Below are 20,241 nucleotides of genomic sequence, written 5' to 3'. Positions count from 1 at the left end.
TCATTCTTCCAAAACTGTGTCCTTACCAGGATCCTCAGGTCTTTCACGCCTTAGCACTTCAGCACATACACGCTTGAGTTTCTCGATTTTCCTTTTCATTTGTTCTTTTTCTATTGTAAAATTTTCCAATACTAGCGTTTTCCTGTAACATAATAAGGACCAGAGAGATATTAGTCCTCTTGCAATATAGAGGCGGGAGGAGTGGAGGAGCCCATATCTAGGGTGGCACAGGGCCGGAATATCCCGGTTTTGCTGGGGAAAGGCAGATATGTTGGGAGACATGGGGTAGGCGGCTCTCGGGGAACAAGAGCTCACTGCTTGAAAGCAATCCCTTGTTCTGGCCCCATGAGCTTAGCTCGGGGTACTGGCGACAAGCGAATCTCGGACCTTAGGCTCAGGCTGTTGATATTCAATGCCAGGTCAGTTGTAAATAAAGCTCCCCTCATCCAGGATTTACTCCTAGATGAGGAGGCTGACCTGACATGTGTTACTGAGATCTGGCTGGGCCCAGAAGGAGGAGTCCCTCTCTCTGAAATGTGCCCAGCTGGGTTGCAGGTGTGGCACCAGCCACGACCCCAGGGAAGGTGGGGGGATGAGTGGCTATTATAGTGAAAAAGACCTTCAGCCTACACAGGCTCGCTGCTCCTGAGATTACGGATTGTGAGTCCCTCTTTGTGAAGTTGGACCTAGGGGTTCAGTTGGGCTTGTTGCTCATGTACCTGCCTCCCAGCTGCATGTCAACAGCCCTGCCTGCGCTACTCAAGGAGGTAGCTGGGCTGGCAGTGGAGTTCCCCAAGCTTATTGTCTTGGTGGACATTAACCTGTTGCTCGGAGAATCCTCTGGATTGGTGTAGGAGTTGGACCTGACTGAAGTAATTTAGGGTGCAACTCATGAGGGGGGCATGCTCCTGACATGGTATTCCCCACAGAGCAGTTGAGCAATGATCTGAAATTAAGGGTCTTAAATATGTTGCCTTTGTCATGGTCAGATCATTTTCTGCTACGGCTTGATTTCAAGGCTTCAATCCTCCTTATTTGGACCGGGAGTCTCTACTCACAGTCGCTCATGCCTTTATCACCTTGAGATTCAACTACTGCAATGCTCTCTACATGGGGCTACCTTTGAAGAGTGGTTGGAAAATTAAAATTGTGCAAAATGTGGCCGTGCAAATGGTCATGGGCATTCCTAGACATGCCCCTCTTTCTCCAACACTACGTGGATTGCATTGATTGCTGATTGGTTTCTGGACACAATTCAAAGTGTTGGTAATGATCTATAAAGCCATACATGGCGTCGGTACTTGGCGGTACTTGTGGGACCGCCTTCTGCCGCATCAATCCCAGCAATTGGTGAGGTCCCACAGAGTTGGCCTTCTCCAGGTCTCATCAACTAGACAATGTCATTTGGTGGTGCGTAGGTGAAGAGCTTTTTCTGTGGGGGCTTCTGAATCAGCTCCTCCTGGAGATTCGCTCTGCCCCCCCCCCACTTCATTTATGCCACCAGGCTTGGGGCAGTTAGATCTCAGTCCCCCTGGCCGACGAAATGTTTGTATGGCTGTTGTTTGAATGGGTATGACTGATTTTTAATATAATTGGGGTTTTTAGATTGTCTCTATAGTTTTAATTTAATTGGATTTGCTATTGTATTTCTATTGTATATGTTTTTATATGTTGTAAGCCACCCCGAGTCCTTAGAGAGGGACGGCATATAAATCCAATAAATAAAATAAATAAAATAAAAATAAACATTTCTCACCTATGCAGTTCTTCTTTCAACTCATTAATTTTGTGGAGGAGCTCTAATTTCTCCATGGCATCTTTTTTAATTTTTGTGCTGAGAGTTTCATTTTCTTTTATAATTTTTTGAATCTCGTCTTCTTTCTCCGAAGTAATTTTCCTGTAAAATATCAAGAGCAGAGTGAAGTTAGCCCCCTTAGGTTTTTTTACTCAAATTGTAAAACTTGTTTAAAATTAAAACTAATTGAAATATTGAAGAAACGATGAGAAAGTCAGGGTTGCTATCTAAAATTTTCTCACCTCCTCAACTTTTCTTCAAAGTCTTCCGAAATTTCATTTTTTTCTTTGCAAAGTTTCTTATTTTCCTCAAAAAGTTCATTATTTTTTATTTCTAATTCATTTTTTTCAGTCAGCAGTTTAGAAATTTTCATTGTCATGCTGCAAATAATGAAGACCAGAGAGAAATTAGCCCCCAGGTTTTTTTTTTACTTGAATTATCAACCTTTTTATTCATTTTTTATTAAATACACATTAAAAATACCTTATGAAATTATGAATGTCATACAGACAGGGTGAACTTAAGAGGATTGTGCAAAGATTTGATGAACTATGTGAAGACTTACATATAATTCTGCTCCTTCACTCTGTTCAAATCAGCATCAGATCTTTGCGCTTTTGTCTGAACAATCTAGAGAAGCCAAAATAGATCATAAGTCAGGAATATATTTCCGTAGCAGCCCACTTGCTACCCCTCACTACCCAATCAGTCACACTGGGCTTTCCCCCCTCTTTTTATGATATGAACTATATCTCGGTCATGCACACTCAACAGGTTCCTTATGTACTAGATTGCTTACCTGATGGGAACGCAACTTTATGCTGGGCTAGAAAAAAAAATAGTCTTAGTTAATTTCTTTAGGAAATGTAAAACACAGTGGTTCAAAACAATTATGAATCATCTAAATTTTATTTCACTGCTATTGGTATTGTATGTGGCCAAAGAAGCTAGCTAATGTAGCAACGAAGGAACCGACCAAGAATTAGCATGAGCTCTGATAATTGCCATTCTTTTACAGAAATTACAAATAAACTAGTCTGTATAGATGTGTGTATGGATTTCATATATGCAATAGAAATATAAAGCGAACATATATACTACATAAAATATGCTGCACATGCATTATTAACCATTACCAATTGTGAAAAAATCATTTATTTTCATTTTTCTCATAATTATATTCTAAGGTGAGCTGCAAGTATACATTATATACCTCAGCATGTCTTTGTGCTAGAAGAGGAAGTCTCGAACTTTCTTCATCCGGAGACAAAATATCCTATTTTTAAAAAGCAAATTGACAGTGATTAGAGACACTAATTTTTCTATCAACAATTCTAAATGATATTAAACATTGTTTCCTCTTAAAATCTGGGGTACCAACTATATCTCTGCCATCTAATCTTTGACACATGCCTGGAAATTCACACTACTGAAAAAAATAACATTTTACTATTCTTCCAAAACTGAAGAAACTTCTTGGATTACGGTCTAAAAATTTTCAAAAAAACTCCAAGCAAAGAAAAAGGAAAGTCCAGTCTCTTCTCGGTTGGATGAGTTCCTGCTGTTTTCCTAACAAGATTTTTCAGATGTGGTTTGGTGTTGCCTCCTTTCTAGGGAAAGAAAAGGTGACTGGGTCAGGGTCACCCACTTGGCTTTGTGCCTAAAGTGGGGCAAGGAATGTCGGTCTCTGGGTGCGCAGGGTGATGCCTTAACCACGATACCAAACTGGCTTTCTTGGGTTGCTAATGCAAGCTAACTATGTATTTCAAAGGTCAAAACAAAAACCTAAACGGTCAACTGAGGATAAACAGAAATCACAATTCATATTCTATCTGTCTGTCTATCTGTGTTTCTCCAACTACCTACTGTTCTTTCTATCTATATGTCTGTCTGATTGACTGTCTGTCTGTCTCTCTCTCTATATATATACTATCTATCTATCCCTACCTAGCTACCTAGCTACCTGCCTAAAATTTCTATATGTTTCATCACACATTTACTGTGACAGCGTATGAACAAATGTTTTCTCTTACCTCCCTTTCGAGACGTTTCATCTTTTCTCTTAATTTTGTCAACAAATTGTTTTCCATCGCAAAATCAGTAATGGAGACTAGAAGACAAAGTAATAGGTGAGAATGCAGAACAGCCTTGACATTTTTATTTCCAAAATTGGAATCTAAACTTGAGACAGTGTCCAGAATAGCACATAATTTTAAAATTATATTTGCCCTCTAATTCCTCTACTCTGATCCTTTAGGTAAGGTGACCAGATGTCCCACTTTTGGGCAGGACAGTCCCAATTTTTAACAATTTGTCCCACATCCCGCAGCATTTTTAAAAAGTCCTGATTATTTTTTTTTTACTTCCAACTTGACATCGCATCATGGCAGGGCAGCCTCCAGTGAACTCCAGGTCTGTTCTCTGCTTTTGAGCTTTTTTGGTTGCAGCTTGGAGAGCCTCCACAACTTAAAGAGGAACTTCCTGTGGCGTTAAGGTGATCCCCCAGAGAGTGAGAAATACCCTCAGGACCACAGCTGATGCAGCTACCTGACACTTAAAAGGGAAGCAAGAAATAACAGCCAAAATAAGCCAAATAAGGGACTAAAACGGATGGGGATTGCAGATTTGTGGGAAGGTTCGGAGTGAGAGGTGGTAATAGTAGAATGACTTGGAGAGAGGAGCCCTTGATGCTGTCTGGTTGGATTGATTTGATTGTATTTGATTTGATCGGGAGTTCCAAGGGGCAACGCAGCAGTCATTGCATTTCATCAGGAACAGTGAGGACTTGAAAGATGGGTGAGGAGAAAGAGTTGAAGTGGCGGACGGGTGATTGGAGATCGGAAATCAGAGCTCGGAGATAGGAGACCAGCCACAGACTCCCTCCTCCTAATACCAGATTTAGACCTACTTGGGAATCATTCCGGACGAGCTGTTTGAATAGCAAAGGGCAAGGTGGTGTTTTTGAATGTATATGAAGTTTTGTGCAAGTTGAAAGAACAGAAGACTTAGAGGTGACTAGGCAAACTGGAAGCCCCATGCTGAAAATAAAGGGAGTATCACCTGCTCAGTGGGTTTATTAATTTGGATATAAACGGATTAGAACTATAAGCAACTTGACGACCAATAAGGAACATTGTTGAATTAATTTAGGATTGGGTCAGACTGATACATTAATTAGAAGACAATTGGGTTCTTAACTAACTTAATAACATTAAGAGTTCAAAACTGATCTTATTTAATAATCAATGTAAAACTGTCTAGGTATATCCTAATTCCTATTTCTCTCTTTCCTCTTCTGAAATTCATTTACAATTGATTCCATATTAAATATAGAATTAATATTAATACTGATCAAACCTGATTAATCAAAATTACTTAACTATTTATTGGCTACTTTATTTAACATTGCTTTGTAAATGAACTGTCATTGATTGATTTACTTTATTACCTACTATAGTGATAGATTGCTTGCTTCTTATTATTATTAATTATTAGATCTTTAATTTTTAATTACATTAACTATTCAATATTTGAGAGGCAGAGATATTAATAGACAAACCTGACACATAGCAACTCTTTTTTTAAATAGTTTAAATAAATATAATAGAAGTATATGGTTAATTGGAGTTATATTCTGGAAATATTTAAAATATTTAATTTAAAACTGGCTTTTTGCCAGTTTTGTATTGGAATGTAGTAAAATGTTGATGTCTTCAGCGACTACATTCCAATCCATGGTAAGGATGCAGCAATCAATCAATCAATCAAAATTATGAAAAGATGACAGAAAACATGGAAGATATGAGGGGTAATATTAAAAGAGTAGAGGATAGAGTAGTCAAAATGGATGGGAAAATAGAGTCTATTCAATAAACATTATCAAAGAATGAGCCAAAAATAAAAGAAATAGAAGAGAAGAGTGAAAAGATGGAGGCAAAAATGCAAGAAACAGAAACTAACAGGATGACAACTATTAAAAATATGGAAGAAGTTTTACTTAGCACGGAACTTGAAAAACCTGCTTTCTTTCTGAGGTTCCAGAACATACAGGAAAATAAAGAAGAAAATAATGGCTGAAATAGTAGCGAGCATTATATGGCATTAAATATGGCAAAGAATAAAATAATACTATGCATAACTTTTTAATGTATTATATTTGTAAATTGTACTTAAAATTAAAATATATATATTGCAATACTATTTTCGTGTTCTATGAAACTTTTTGTTGCTCCATATAGACCAAATTTTTAATCAAGAAACACCCCCGGTCAATGGTGTCCTGCTTTACCAATGTTAAAATCTGGCTACCTTTCCTTTAGGACAAGTGTTGAACATAAGTAACATAAAAAGATAAGCAAATAAATAATATTTCTGTCCTAAAAGATCTAGACGAATAGACACAATAATGAAAAATGTGACTGGTAAATTAAAATCTAAACCATAACAACATGGGCCCCTAAAGACCATACTAAAATAAGTGTTCTATGGATTTTATAAAGACAGAGCTGTAGCCAAATGCAGCTGCCTCAAGACTGCCTTGTAAACTCTGGAGATGATGCAGGAAAAGACCATCTCCCATCGGCCTATCTGCGTATCTCCTGCAGACTTCAGTGTCTGCTGAAACACATTTTCTATTTATATGTGGCTTGCCTTACCTAAAGGCAATACTTGGTAACTAAGTGAAATAAAACATTAACAGATTGTAAAAGGAAACATCAACAGTAACATGGTTTAAAAAATGTGAATCCTTCTGTGTAGGGGATGTAACCATGGACCTGCTGAACTATCATGGATCTATCATAGTACTTGGCTGTGAATGTTCCCCATGAAGAGCCTTTCAATTCAAAGAATATTTTTCTCTTTCATAGCAGAACAGACACGAAATATTCAAAACAATTTCTAGAGGTAATGTTTTTGATTTAGTGTGTGGGAAAAGTTCTCACTTTGTTCCCAAATGCCAATCTGCCAAAGTAGGCCAACAAGCTGCTTTCTCACAGTACCCTTTTTGTGAGGTTGCGTGACATCACAATTGCCTTAACAAAATTTGCAATAGTGATGAGAGCTTCATATGAATCACAAGCTCAACTATTTATATATGCAGCTTTTTCTCTCCAAAGTTTGATCAGAATGCAGGTCAACAAATAGCAGATGTCTTTTTGGTATTCTATATTTAGTCTATAATTTATCTGCCTTTAAAATGGGGATTGGCAACAGGATTAGCAACAGAATTTTATACACATTCACCAAGAAGTCTGCCTCTCAGTTTCGATGTACAAACTAAATGCTGAATGCAAACGTGTCATCAAGGCTTGGTGCAAGATGGGAAATGACATCTCAGTGCTTTCTCTAAAAGTGGGACCCACTGGGTCATTCTTCCAAAACTGTGTCCTTACCAGGATCCTCAGGTCTTTCACGCCTTAGCACTTCAGCAATTCCACACTTCAGATCCTCAGCACGTCCACCCCTCCACCCGTCCACCCGTCCACCCGTCCACCCGTCCACCCGTCCACCCCTCCGCCCCTCCGCCCCTCCGCTCCTCCGCCCCTCCGCCCCTCCGCTCCTCCGCCCCTCCACCCCTCCGCCCCTCCGCCCCTCCGCCCCTCCGCCCCTCCGCCCCTCCGCTCCTACACTCCTCCACTCCTCCATCCCTCCACTCCTCCACTCCTCCACTCCTCCACTCCTCCACTCCTCCACTCCTCCACTCCTCCACTCCTCCACTCCTCCACTCCTCCACTCCTCCACTCCTCCACTCCTCCACTCCTCCACTCCTCCACTCCTCCACTCCTCCACTCCTCCACTCCTCCACTCCTCCACTCAACTCAACTCAACTCAACTCAACTCCTCAACTACTCAACGCCTCCACTCCTCCACTCCTCAACTAAACACCCTCAGCACAAGGATTGGGATCTTGGATATATATATGTATGTAGCAGTCAATTATCACAATGAGTGTTTCATGACTTATCCTATTAAGGCAAACCTTTGTCCTAGAATCGCCATGGCTCCTCATATACATGATAACCTCATCTGCTTTTTGGCTGAGAGTCCCACCTCTGAAATGGTTTCAGCAGTTTTGATTCTGATGGGGGATCCGAATTTAGCCTATTTCTAAAATACCAGCTCAATTAATTTTTAAAATTAATTTTATCCCCCGTTTACAATTAAAATTATCCTTCCTTCTTTCCTCTTTCATTTCCTCCTCTCCCTACTTTCCTCCTCTTCTCCTCTCCTTTTCTCCAGTTCTCGGTGCCACAGGTTCTGTCATCTTATTTTTTGCTTCTGTGCATGCGCGTAAGCTGGTTTTTTTAGCACTGTGCATGCGTGTGTGAAGCGCCCGCACAGCAAGGAGTGAACTAGCATCAAAAAAACTCAGAACCCGCCCCCGGGATTGCAGGATGCTGTAACTCTCATAATTGTGCGCCAAGCACCCAATTGTAATTTCATTGCAAGAACACTGCAATGACTGCTACCTTGAGGACCAGTCATAAATCCTCTTATTCATTATAACCCTAAACTGTTAATAAATAAATGGTCATTAAATGAGGACTGCATTTAGAGGGAAAGGTTTGGCTACTGAGTGCGATGAGAACAGTATAGGATGGAAATAAGCGCGATAATAAATGGAAAGGCTAGTAAATTTTTCTTTTGGGGGGGTGTAATTTTTAAATTTAAATTTTCCTTCTCTAATCATGTGTATAGAAAAAAAGATACCATTAATTTTAAGTTACATTGTAGTATATCATTTTTGCAATTTCGGTATACATAGATTAACCAATGCCACCTCCTTACCATTTGACAGCTGAACAAAAAATAATTATTCCAATTACTTATATGATAAGAAAGAAAGAAAACTGTTAGCCAATATACATTTTAGCCTGTTACTATTCTTAATCACATCAAATTAATTAGATCATAATGTTTCAATTTTCACAAAATCTCCTCCATATCAATTTTCATGTATAATTTAAACCTTCTTCCATAGCAAATTTTTCAAGATTGAGGGAATAATGTCGTGTTTGATTGGCAACATGAATGGATGTGTATTTTTGAATGCAAATCATGCCATGTTGTTGGCTGAGGAGAAAATAAGTATGCATAATTATAATAATAATATAATATTATAATAATAGTTCCTTTACAAACATCTGTGTTTGAATTTCTCTTTTTGGACTTAATTGGGGGTTCGCAACGAGAAGCCCGGCAGAAGACATAATAATATGCTTTCGTCCAAGTTGAAGTGAGAGTTGGGGCTGGTTAGGTCTCACAGAGTTTGCTTTCTCCATGTCCCGTCAGCTAGGCAATGCCGCCTGGCAGGGCCTATTAGACGAGCCTTCTCTGGCATCCCTGGCTCTCTGGAATCAACTCCTTCCAGGAATTCGTACTGCCCCCACCCTCCTGGCCTTCCGCAAGGCTTTAAAACCTCACCTTTGAGTGTGATGCCTTGCTCCGGCCAACGGATTGGAATCTACATGGGATGAGTGTGGATTCTTGTTTTAATGTATTGGGGGTTTAGATCTGATTTTTAAATTTAGATTTCTTATGCATTGTATTTTTGTACCTATTTTGTTGTGAGCCACCCTGAGTCTGCAGAGAAGGGCAAAAATAAATAAGTAAGTAGGCCAGTCAGAGACATAGAAGTAAGTTGAAGTCATTGAGAATTGGGTACATCAAAAAACTATAGTAAAACATGAAGAACAAAAGTGAAGACTTCTTGTAGTGTGAATGGATTTTGAATATGAAAGTAAATGACCAATATGAAACTGTAATGAGGTAACATGACATCAGTCCCTCAGGACAGAACAGGAAACTAGCCCCAGCCCCAGCCCTAGAGCTCCTGCCCAGCCCTAGCCCTAGCCCTAGCCTAGCTTCAGATGGCCAACGCACACACACGCACTGGAGCTGACATAGGGCAATGTCTTGTGTACCCTCTGATATGGTTCTACGTGCCACCACACGTTTAAAAAGTGTCCGCTTTCCTGGGCAGCCGGCTTTGCTGGCTGGAGAAGTGAGTGATCTGGGACTGCGTGGCTTTGCGCCACTTCAAACGTTTCTGCACAGAGGGTTTTTAATGGCTGCGCGGGCGCGCACCCGCGCAGCTTATAGGTAACAGTGCCTGCCAACTTGGTAAAAAGCGACTAAAATCGTCTGTTTAGTTTCTAGAAAAAGAGTGAAATGAGATGGAGGTGATGTCATGAGAATGTATCCCTTAAACAAGAATGTTTTGCTGCAGCTGACGGAACATGACACTGAATTCTGTGTCAGAAATGGATATTTTGCAACCAGACTGTTTTTCAAATGTCAACCTCGTGTCCCCACCCACAAAATGTGGTTACATTCGAATAAGCAGGTAGCCATGGCCTGCCCTACTTCCCCAACATGAAGTCAGTGTGGGATGTGATGGGCATGTGGACATAATCAGGGCCAGATTGCGATTATTAAAGCTACCGGAGTGCTGCACACGCAGCTTTGGTTCTCTTGCATGCGGTGTGCATGTCCCAGCGTGTTTTCCCCCCTGCAAAATACTGTATCCAGATGGTTCAGTTCCAAGTGGGGAGAAAGACACTGGAAACATGGAGGCTGATTGGAAAGATGGTTTATTGGTGAACAGGACCACATGGGTTTGAGGTCCTGGGCAACATATGGAGGAGAGAGATTGAGGTATTTATACCCTCTCTTGGGCCTGGCCCTTAAGCTTCCTGTTCCTGTGCAAGAAATGTATTCTGTTGGCTTGTCAGACTCCCAGGTTATGCAGCAGTCATAGTTAACTTTGTAAGTTATCTGAGTCTCAGGCTTGGTTGAAGCTTGCTAATGAAATGAAAGGGCTTGTCCTATTACGGCTGAATGATTTTGCCCTTGGTTAGATCTTTTGTGAGGGCTAATCGCATCACTGAGGCTGAAGGTCTTTTGTCTTGTAGATAGGCTGGTCCAGTCCTGCTGGGGCTATTAAGAAAGGTGGGGGCTGTTTTCCAAGAGCATGTTTCTCCGTTAGGGAAATATAATATTCTACCTTTTAAATATTTCTCCAAATATTTCATTCTTCTAAGACAGGGTTGGGTGCTAGCTTTCCATAGGATCACTAAACAAACTGTAACAAGTTGAGGATTACCTGTAATAACGTTCACCTATCTCCAGTGATGGGCTCCTACGGGTATGGTCAGGTACTCAGTACCGGTAGCAAAATTTTGATTTTTTTTTTCTTTTTTCCCTTCTGGGCTCTGGGTATGTTTTTCCTGTCGCAATAAATTAGGTTGAATATGTATAATTTTAGAAGAGCTGTGTGTGCATGTGTGTACATACACTTTATGTAGTAGATAATCAGGGGTGGGCTACTGCCCGGATGGGGGGTGGGATGCAGTGGGGTAGCGAAAATGGAACTCCACCCCAGAACACCCAATTTGCACTGAAAGATGTTGAAATGCATAAGCCAAGCCCACAGTGTGGTAGTAAAAATTTTGATAACCCCTCACTGCATCTATCTCCTTCCCACTGAAGTACTAGCTAGGAAGAGAAACTTTGGGATTCCTACAGATATGGAAGAAGGACATAACAATGCACGCCATTTAGATTTATTAGTTATTAAAATTCTACTGTACAATTTGTCATTTTGTGTGTGTGTGAGAGAGAGACAGTGAGAAAGAAAGAGACAGACAGAGACAGAGAAGGGGAGGGGAACATTAGAGTTAGCCTAACCTCCAACACCTATACTAGACCAGAGGTTTCCAACCTTGGCAACTTTAAGACTTGCGGACTTCAACTCCCAGAGTTGAAATTGACTGAGAAGTTCTAGGAGTTGATGTCCACAAGTCTTAAAAGTTGCCAAGGTTGGAGACCCTGTACTCAGGGATGGGTTGCCACTGCGCATCAATAGCAGCCACCAAATTGTGCAACCTGCAGGCAACCACTCTGGTGCCAGTCCTATGGGCTACCACCATCTTTTTTCTTTAATTGTTTGCATTTTTTTTTGCTTCGTGCAGACAAGCAAAACCTTGTGAGGAGAGGCACATGCGTGCAAGATTTTGGTGATTTTTTGCATCTAAAAATCACCAAAAACACACATACACGTGTTCCCTTGCAAGATTTCAGCACATTTTTTGCTTCCTGCCCATGCGCGGAAGCCAAATCATGCTGGGGATGCACATGCACAATGAGATAATCCAAGCTGCGTGCACACCCCACCGGTAATAGCCGGTAGTAGCAATCCTCCCTAGCCTGTACTACACTACAGAATCCAGACATCCCTAATAAAACCCACACCAATGCCCACACACACCCCAGGACCAGTCTACCAGCTGTGCCAGCAAGGGAAAATTCACTGCTCCTTCCTCAGGGGGAGGGGCATATTTTCGCACCTCAGTGGGGACTAACGCAGCAGCAGACTCTCCACCCCCCACACCACCCAATTAACAAAGAGGAAATCCAGAAAGACTGTTTGATTCCGCTCTACCCCAGGACTGGCTGAAAGTCATGACAATTCCTGTGCGCAACGTCCAGGGGGCGCTCCACACATCCGAGGAGTTCAAAGCAGGGAGAGGAAGGGGTCAAGTCATCCTGCCATGCTTCCCATCAGGGATTGAGCTCCGGGCCAATTTGCATTGCATATTCCTCACAGAGACACACCCACGCTCCAGCCAACGGGAAGTCTTCTTATATCATGCGCAGAACGCCCAGAAGAAGCCAACCTTCTCGGTAGCGTCAGAGGACTAATGGAACATGCGCAAGAGAACGTTTCCCATAGTAATTCCTGGGGAGCGTGGGCGGCAACGTTTCCTTTAATCTCCCCTCCGATTTGCAGGATAAGCTGCAGTAGCAGGCAGGGACCACTAGGTGGCGGCTGCTGTGCAGCATCCCAAGGAAAGAGATTCCTCCTGTTAGCAGGCTACAATGGGGGGCGGGGACAGGACACTCGGAATGAGTCGGGATCTTTAGAAAGGGGCCGCAGTCCAGGTGAGGTTTGCTAGGGTGGGAGTCTTCTCCCCTCCTAGCCACAATCTCCTGTAAGTGCAGTAATTTCTTTCCTTTAAGGCAGGGGTCTTCAAACTTGGCAGCTTTAAGACTTGTGGACTTCAACTCCCAGAACTCTCCAGCCACCATATCTGACATAGCATAGCTGACTCTGGGAGTTGAAGTCCACAAGTCTTAAAGTTGCTAAGTTTAAAGAGCCCTCCTTTAAGGCTTCTTTTCCACTTGATCCAGTGATTTTGGGAAAAATTGGGAGCTCAGGATGGAATCTTGTCTTTAAGATATCTTCCCAGCATGCCAAGCAAGTGTCGGAGTGCCCCGGTCTTCCCCATGGACAATCAGTGGCCTGGATGATTTCTCTGTAGGAAAGACACTGCTGGCAATGCTGCTAGGAGCTCCCTGGTGGAAACCAGGAGTGAGAGGTTGAGGGATCCCTCGTGAAAGTGAGTGGGATTCAGAGATACCAAGTTTGAGTTCGGCTCTGCCCCGACTTCTGATGGCCTATCAGCTGGAAGGTGAGGTGGCTGTGTCAATCTAGTCAAAGGCACATCCTGGATGGATCTTGTGGCACTCAGTAGTTTGAAGGCAGATTCTTACCAAAAGGCCCCAAAAAGGTCCATTTCTGCCTTGTTCCATTGGGCGGATTCTCTCCAACCCCTGAGCTAAAACAGAATTCATCTCGTTGGGGACCTCAATTTAGACCTGCAAGAGGGCTGCTTTCTTGGTCTTAAAGAGCCAGCCAGGTGGGGCTAGATCTCACGCAGTTGGGACATCCCTTCTCCACCAGAGACCCTGGAGGAAAAGTTAGTCCTACCCAAAACAATGGCAATTAATCCTGTGCACAGAGCAGATGGGCAGGGCCCCAAAAATGTGCTGGCGATTATGCTGGGCATTTTCAGATCAGGATAAATCTGGAAAAATTTCCCCTTTTTTTCAAAGGAAAGTCAAATTAACTTTAACTGTAGCAAGGAATGTGTTTGTCAGGATGCCAGTTACCTTATGTAGGAAGAAGGACAACTGCATCTGATCCCATCCCTCAAAACAACATTTCATCTGGAAGGTTTTTCTAAAAAGATCAGTAGGATCCATTTAAAAGCTGACAGGATTTCATCCCACAATTGAAATTTTCCTACCTACCTGCATGGGGAAAAAAGCTCAAGCAGGTCAAAGGAATTCCTGATTGTGGGAACACGGGAACTAGTGTCTTGGAATGTGCGTGCGAAAAGCTATGAACTGGACCAACAACAAAGTATTCTTAGTTAAAAATAATGGTAACTGCTTTGATGTCAGGAAATTCTCATTCCTAAAGTATATATCTATAGGTGGGCAGTGGGAGTTGAATGAGGCTATCTACTAGATTTATAGATGTAAAATTATAATGAGCTATAATTCTTTTTTTTTCTAAAATAAGGATAATGTGAGATTTTTCTGAATTTTCTAAGTTAAGGAGAACCTAATACAAAATTCTGGACCAGGAAGTTTATGGTGGCTATCTAAAAATTTCTCACCTCCATTTCAATTCATAATAGTCTCGGCAGAGCTGCTCATTTTTATCCATTAAGTCAATGTTTTGGAACGTGATTTTCTCCATTTTCATTTCTTCTTTTTCTCTTGTTAATTTTTCAATTACAGTGATCCCTCGATCATCGCGAGGGTTCCGTTCCAGGACCCCTCGCGATGATCGATTTTTCGCGAAGTAGCGGTGCGGAAGTAAAAACACCATCTGCGCATGCGCAGATGGTGTTTTTACTTCCACCGCCGCCCGTCCTTCGCCCGCCATTGCCAGCTCCGCTTCCCAGCTGAGAAGCGGAGGGGGGGGTGTCCCGAAGAGCGCGCGCGCTTGCGGACACCCTAGCTCCGCTTCTCAGCTGGGAAGCAGAGCTGGGGTATCCCGCGCTCCCGCGCGCCGTCCGCCATTGCCAGCTCCGCTTCCCAGCTGAGAAGCGGAGCAGCTGCTACGAGGGGCATTTCACCTTCCCTCCCAGGCAAAAAGATGCCGGCATTCTGGGATGATGGGGCCGGACTTCTCAGGCGGAAGGCGTGCCCCTCTCCCCGGCATCTTTTTGCCTGGGAGGGAAGGTGAAATGCCCCTCGTAGCAGCTGCTCCGCTTCTCAGCTGGGAAGCGGAGCTGGCAATGGCGGACGGCGGCTTTCGGGGAGGAAGGGGCGTGCTCGGCTCTGCGTCTCCAGCCCGTTTCGGCCAAGCCTCCCTGGCCAAACAGCCAGGGAATCCGGGCCGGGCATGGCAGTGAGGGGCTGGAGATGCAGAGCCGAGCATGCCCCTTCCTCCCCGAAAGCTGGCCTTTTTGTCTGGGAGGGAAGATGACGCGCCGGCGGCACGGGCGAGGGGTGGGAGGCAAATCTCTGCGTCTCCAGCCGATGTTCCCTGCCATGCCCGGCTCGAATTCCCTGGCTGCTTGGCAGTGGAGGCTCGGGCAAAAGGGGCTGGAGACGCAGAGCCGAGCACGCCCCTTCCTCCCCGAAAGCTGGCCTTTTTGTCTGGGAGGGAAGATGACGCGCCGGCGGCACGGGCGAGGGGTGGGAGGCAAATCTCTGCGTCTCCAGCCGATGTTCCCTGCCACGCCCGGCTCGAATTCCCTGGCTGCTTGGCAGTGGAGGCTCGGGCAAAAGGGGCTGGAGACGCAGAGCCGAGCACGCCCCTTCCTCCCCGAAAGCTGGCCTTTTTGTCTGGGAGGGAAGATGACGCGCCGGCGGCACGGGCGAGGGGTGGGAGGCAAATCTCTGCGTCTCCAGCCGATGTTCCCTGCCACGCCCGGCTCGAATTCCCTGGCTGCTTGGCAGTGGAGGCTCGGGCAAAAGGGGCTGGAGACGCAGAGATTTGCCTCCCACCCCTCGCCCGTGCCGCCGGCGCGTCATCTTCCCTCCCAGACAAAAAGGCCAGCTTTCGGGGAGGAAGGGGCGTGCTCGGCTCTGCGTCTCCAGCCCCTTTCGGCCAAGCCTCCCTGGCTGTTTGGCCGGGCCGGGCGTGGCGGTGAGGGGCTGGAGCCGAGCACGCCCCTTCCTCCCCGAAAGCTGGCCTTTTTGTCTGGGAGGGAAGATGACGCGCCGGCAGCACGGGCGAGGGGTGGGAGGCAAATCTCTGCGTCTCCAGCCCCTTTTGTCCGAGCCTCCACTGCCAAGCAGCCAGGGAATTCGAGCCGGGCGTGGCAGGGAACATCGGCTGGAGACGCAGAGATTTGCCTCCCACCCCTCGCCCGTGCCGCCGGCGCGTCATCTTCCCTCCCAGACAAAAAGGCCAGCTTTCGGGGAGGAAGGGGCGTGCTCGGCTCTGCGTCTCCAGCCCCTTTTGCCCGAGCCTCCACTGCCAAGCAGCCAGGGAATTCGAGCCGGGCGTGGCGGCGACGGCGGCGGCGCTGCTACTCCAGTCACCCAGTCCTCTCCTGCCTCCCGCACCAATGTTCCCCGCTGCGTCAGTCGCTGCCAGCCCCGAGGGACATTTCACGAGGGGCATTTCACCTTCCCTCCAAGGAAAAAACATGCCGGGGAGAGGGGCACGCCTTCCGCCTGGGAAGTCCGGCCCCATCATCCCAGAATGCCGGCACCTTTTTGCCTTAGAGGGAAAGTGAAACGCCACTCGTAGCAGCTGCTACGAGGGGCATTTCACCTTCCCTCTCAGGCAAAAAGTTGCCGGCATTCTGGGATGATGGGGCCGGATCTTTTTGCCTTGGAGGGAAGGTGAAACGCCCCTCGTAGCAGCTGCTATGAGGGGCGTTTCACCTTCCCTCTCAGGCAAAAAGTTGCCGGGGAGAGGGGCACGCCTTCCGCCTGGGAAGTCCAGCCCCATCATCCCAGAATGCCGGAATCTTTTTGCCTTGGAGGGAAAGTGAAACGCCACTCGTAGCAGCTGCTACGAGGGGCGTTTCACCTTCCCTCTCAGGCAAAAAGTTGCCGGCATTCTGGGATGATGGGGCCGGATCTTTTTGCCTTGGAGGGAAGGTGAAACGCCCCTCGTAGCAGCTGCTATGAGGGGCGTTTCACCTTCCCTCTCAGGCAAAAAGTTGCCGGGGAGAGGGGCACGCCTTCCGCCTGGGAAGTCCAGCCCCATCATCCCAGAATGCCGGAATCTTTTTGCCTTGGAGGGAAAGTGAAACGCCACTCGTAGCAGCTGCTACGAGGGGCGTTTCACCTTCCCTCTCAGGCAAAAAGTTGCCGGCATTCTGGGATGATGGGGCCGGATCTTTTTGCCTTGGAGGGAAGGTGAAACGCCCCTCGTAGCAGCTGCTATGAGGGGCGTTTCACCTTCCCTCTCAGGCAAAAAGTTGCCGGGGAGAGGGGCACGCCTTCCGCCTGGGAAGTCCAGCCCCATCATCCCAGAATGCCGGAATCTTTTTGCCTTGGAGGGAAAGTGAAACGCCACTCGTAGCAGCTGCTACGAGGGGCGTTTCACCTTCCCTCTCAGGCAAAAAGTTGCCGGCATTCTGGGATGATGGGGCCGGATCTTTTTGCCTTGGAGGGAAGGTGAAACGCCCCTCGTAGCAGCTGCTATGAGGGGCGTTTCACCTTCCCTCTCAGGCAAAAAGTTGCCGGGGAGAGGGGCACGCCTTCCGCCTGGGAAGTCCAGCCCCATCATCCCAGAATGCCGGAATCTTTTTGCCTTGGAGGGAAAGTGAAACGCCACTCGTAGCAGCTGCTACGAGGGGCGTTTCACCTTCCCTCTCAGGCAAAAAGTTGCCGGCATTCTGGGATGATGGGGCCGGATCTTTTTGCCTTGGAGGGAAGGTGAAACGCCCCTCGTAGCAGCTGCTATGAGGGGCGTTTCACCTTCCCTCTCAGGCAAAAAGTTGCCGGGGAGAGGGGCACGCCTTCCGCCTGGGAAGTCCAGCCCCATCATCCCAGAATGCCGGAATCTTTTTGCCTTGGAGGGAAAGTGAAACGCCACTCGTAGCAGCTGCTACGAGGGGCGTTTCACCTTCCCTCTCAGGCAAAAAGTTGCCGGCATTCTGGGATGATGGGGCCGGATCTTTTTGCCTTGGAGGGAAGGTGAAACGCCCCTCGTAGCAGCTGCTATGAGGGGCGTTTCACCTTCCCTCTCAGGCAAAAAGTTGCCGGGGAGAGGGGCACGCCTTCCGCCTGGGAAGTCCAGCCCCATCATCCCAGAATGCCGGAATCTTTTTGCCTTGGAGGGAAAGTGAAACGCCACTCGTAGCAGCTGCTACGAGGGGCGTTTCACCTTCCCTCTCAGGCAAAAAGTTGCCGGCATTCTGGGATGATGGGGCCGGATCTTTTTGCCTTGGAGGGAAAGTGAAACGCCCGTATCCAGCAGAAGCGGCGGGATTCAAAGTGCTGCGGTGGGGGGTGTCCCGACAGCGGCGGGTGAACGGGGCGAGCGAACGAGGCGGGGGAACGAGGCGGGGGAACGAGGCGAGCGAACGAGGCGGGGGAACGGGGCGAGCGAACGGGGCGAGCGAACGAGGCGGGGGAACGAGGCGAGCGAACGAGGCGGGGGAACGGGGTGAGCAAACGGGGCAAGCGAACGAGGCGGGGGAACGAGGCGGGGGAACGAGGCGAGCGAACGAGGCGGGGGAACGAGGTGGGTGAACGGGGCGGGCGAACGTGGCGGGTGAACGAGGCGGGGGAACGGGGTGAGCAAACGGGGCAAGCGAACGAGGCGGGGGAACGAGGCGGGGGAACGAGGCGAGCGAACGAGGCGGGGGAACGAGGTGGGTGAACGGGGCGGGCGAACGAGGCGGGTGAACGAGGCGGGGGAACGAGGGGAGCGGCGGGCGAACGAGGGGAGCGGCGGGCGTACGAGGCGAGCGGCGGGCGAACGAGGCGAGCGGCGGGCGAACGGGGCAAGCGGCAAACGGCGGGCGGGCATCAGCGGGATCCGAGGCGGCGGGGAAGACCCAGGGAAGGTTCCTTCAGCCGCCTAGCAGCTGATCTGCTCGGCAGCGCAGCACCAGCGAGGAGCCGAAGATCTTCGGCTCCTCGCTGCTGCTGCGCTGCCGAGCAGACCAGCTGCTAGGCGGCCACTCGAGAGCAAGAGGGGGAGAGAAAGAGAGAGAAGGAAAGAGAGATGAGAGAGGGAGGAAGAGAGTGTGAGAGAGGAAGAAGCAACATAGAGAAAGAGAGAGAGAAAGAAAGATGAGAAAGGAAGGGAGTGACCTCATCGGGTGGGAAAAATCGCGATATAGCGTTCGCGAAGATCGAGATGGTCACAATTGCTGAAAAATCGCGATATAGCGTTTCGCGAAGATCGAGATCGCGAAACTCGAGGGATCACTGTACTGACGTTTTCCTGTAAAATATAAGGACCAGAGAGATATTAGCCCTCTTGCAATGTAGAGGTGGGAGGAGTGGAGGAGCCCATATCTAGGGTGGCACAGGGCCGGAATATCCCGGTTATGCTGGGGAGAGGCAGATATGATGGGAGACATGGGGTAGGCTGCTCTCGGGGAACAAGAGCTCGCTGCTTGAAAGCGATCCCTTGTTCCGGCCCCATGAGCTTAGCCCGGGGTACTGGCAACAAGCGAATCTCAGACCCTAGGCTCAGGCAGTTGATACTCAATGCCAGGTCGGTTGTAAATAAAGCTCTCCTCATCCAGGATTTACTCCTAGATGAGGAGGCTGACCTGACATGTGTGACTGAGATCTGGCTGGGCCCAGAAGGAGGAGTCCCTCTCTCTGAAATGTGCCCAGCTGGGTTGCAGGTGTGGCACCAGCCATGACCCCAGGGAAGGTGGGGGGGATGAGTGGCTATTATAGCGAAAAAGACCTTCAGCCTACGCAGGCTCGCTGCTTCTGAGATTACGGGTTGTGAGGCCCTCTTTGTGAAGTTGGACCTAGGGGTTCAGGTGGGCTTGTTGCTCATGTACCTGCCTCCCAGCTGCGTGTCAACAGCCCTGCCTGCACTACTCGAGGAGGTAGCTGGGCTGGCAGTGGAGTTCCCCAAGCTTATTGTCTTGGTGGACATTAACCTGTTGCTCAGAGAATCCTCTGGATTGGTGCAGGAGTTTATGGCCACCATGGCAACCATGGACCTGACCGAAGTAATTTAGGGTGCAACTCATGAGGGGGGCATGCTCCTGACATGGTATTCCCCACAGAGGAGTTGAGCAATGATCTGAAATTAAGGGTCTTAAATATTTTGCATTTGTCATTTTCTGCTACGGCTTGATTTCAAGGCTTCAATCCTCCTCTGCAGGGAGATGGAACTGATTAGGTGATTCCTTCCCAGGCGCCTGATGGACTCAGAGGGCGTTCAGAGGATACTTTCATCTGCTGGTCCATTACTCTGGGGGGGAAGAAACCATCATCTTTCAGCTGTGGCAAGGGGCACGTTTGCCTGGTGCACCAGTTGCGGCCTTATTTGGACCGTGAGTCTCTACTCACAGTCGCTCATGCCTTTATCACCTTGAGATTCAACTACTGCAATGCTCTCTACATGGGGCTACCTTTGAAGAGTGGTTGGAAAATTAAAATTGTGCAAAATGCGGCCGTGCAAACGGTCATGGGCATTCCTAGAC

General features: G+C 47.1%; 1 protein-coding gene across 1 annotated transcript; it reads right to left on the bottom strand.

The window, feature by feature from the left end:
- LOC139169874 (uncharacterized protein MCAP_0864-like) lies at positions 1-14,301 on the bottom strand. The gene is made up of 8 exons (XM_070756572.1): positions 14,263-14,301; positions 3,829-3,905; positions 3,009-3,071; positions 2,595-2,621; positions 2,361-2,425; positions 2,038-2,175; positions 1,757-1,897; positions 1-142 (listed from the first exon to the last, which is right to left on the bottom strand). The coding sequence occupies exons 2-8, from the start codon at positions 3,883-3,885 to the stop codon at positions 1-3; spliced, it is 633 nt and encodes a 210-aa protein (XP_070612673.1). The 5' UTR covers positions 3,886-3,905; positions 14,263-14,301.
- Between the last annotated feature and the right edge of the window lie 5,940 nt (positions 14,302-20,241).

This window comes from Erythrolamprus reginae, chromosome 1, assembly GCF_031021105.1.
Source record: "Erythrolamprus reginae isolate rEryReg1 chromosome 1, rEryReg1.hap1, whole genome shotgun sequence".
NCBI lineage: Eukaryota > Metazoa > Chordata > Lepidosauria > Squamata > Dipsadidae > Erythrolamprus > Erythrolamprus reginae.
The sequence above is the reverse complement of the archived record's forward strand: the minus strand, read 5'-3'. Positions and strand labels throughout refer to the sequence as shown.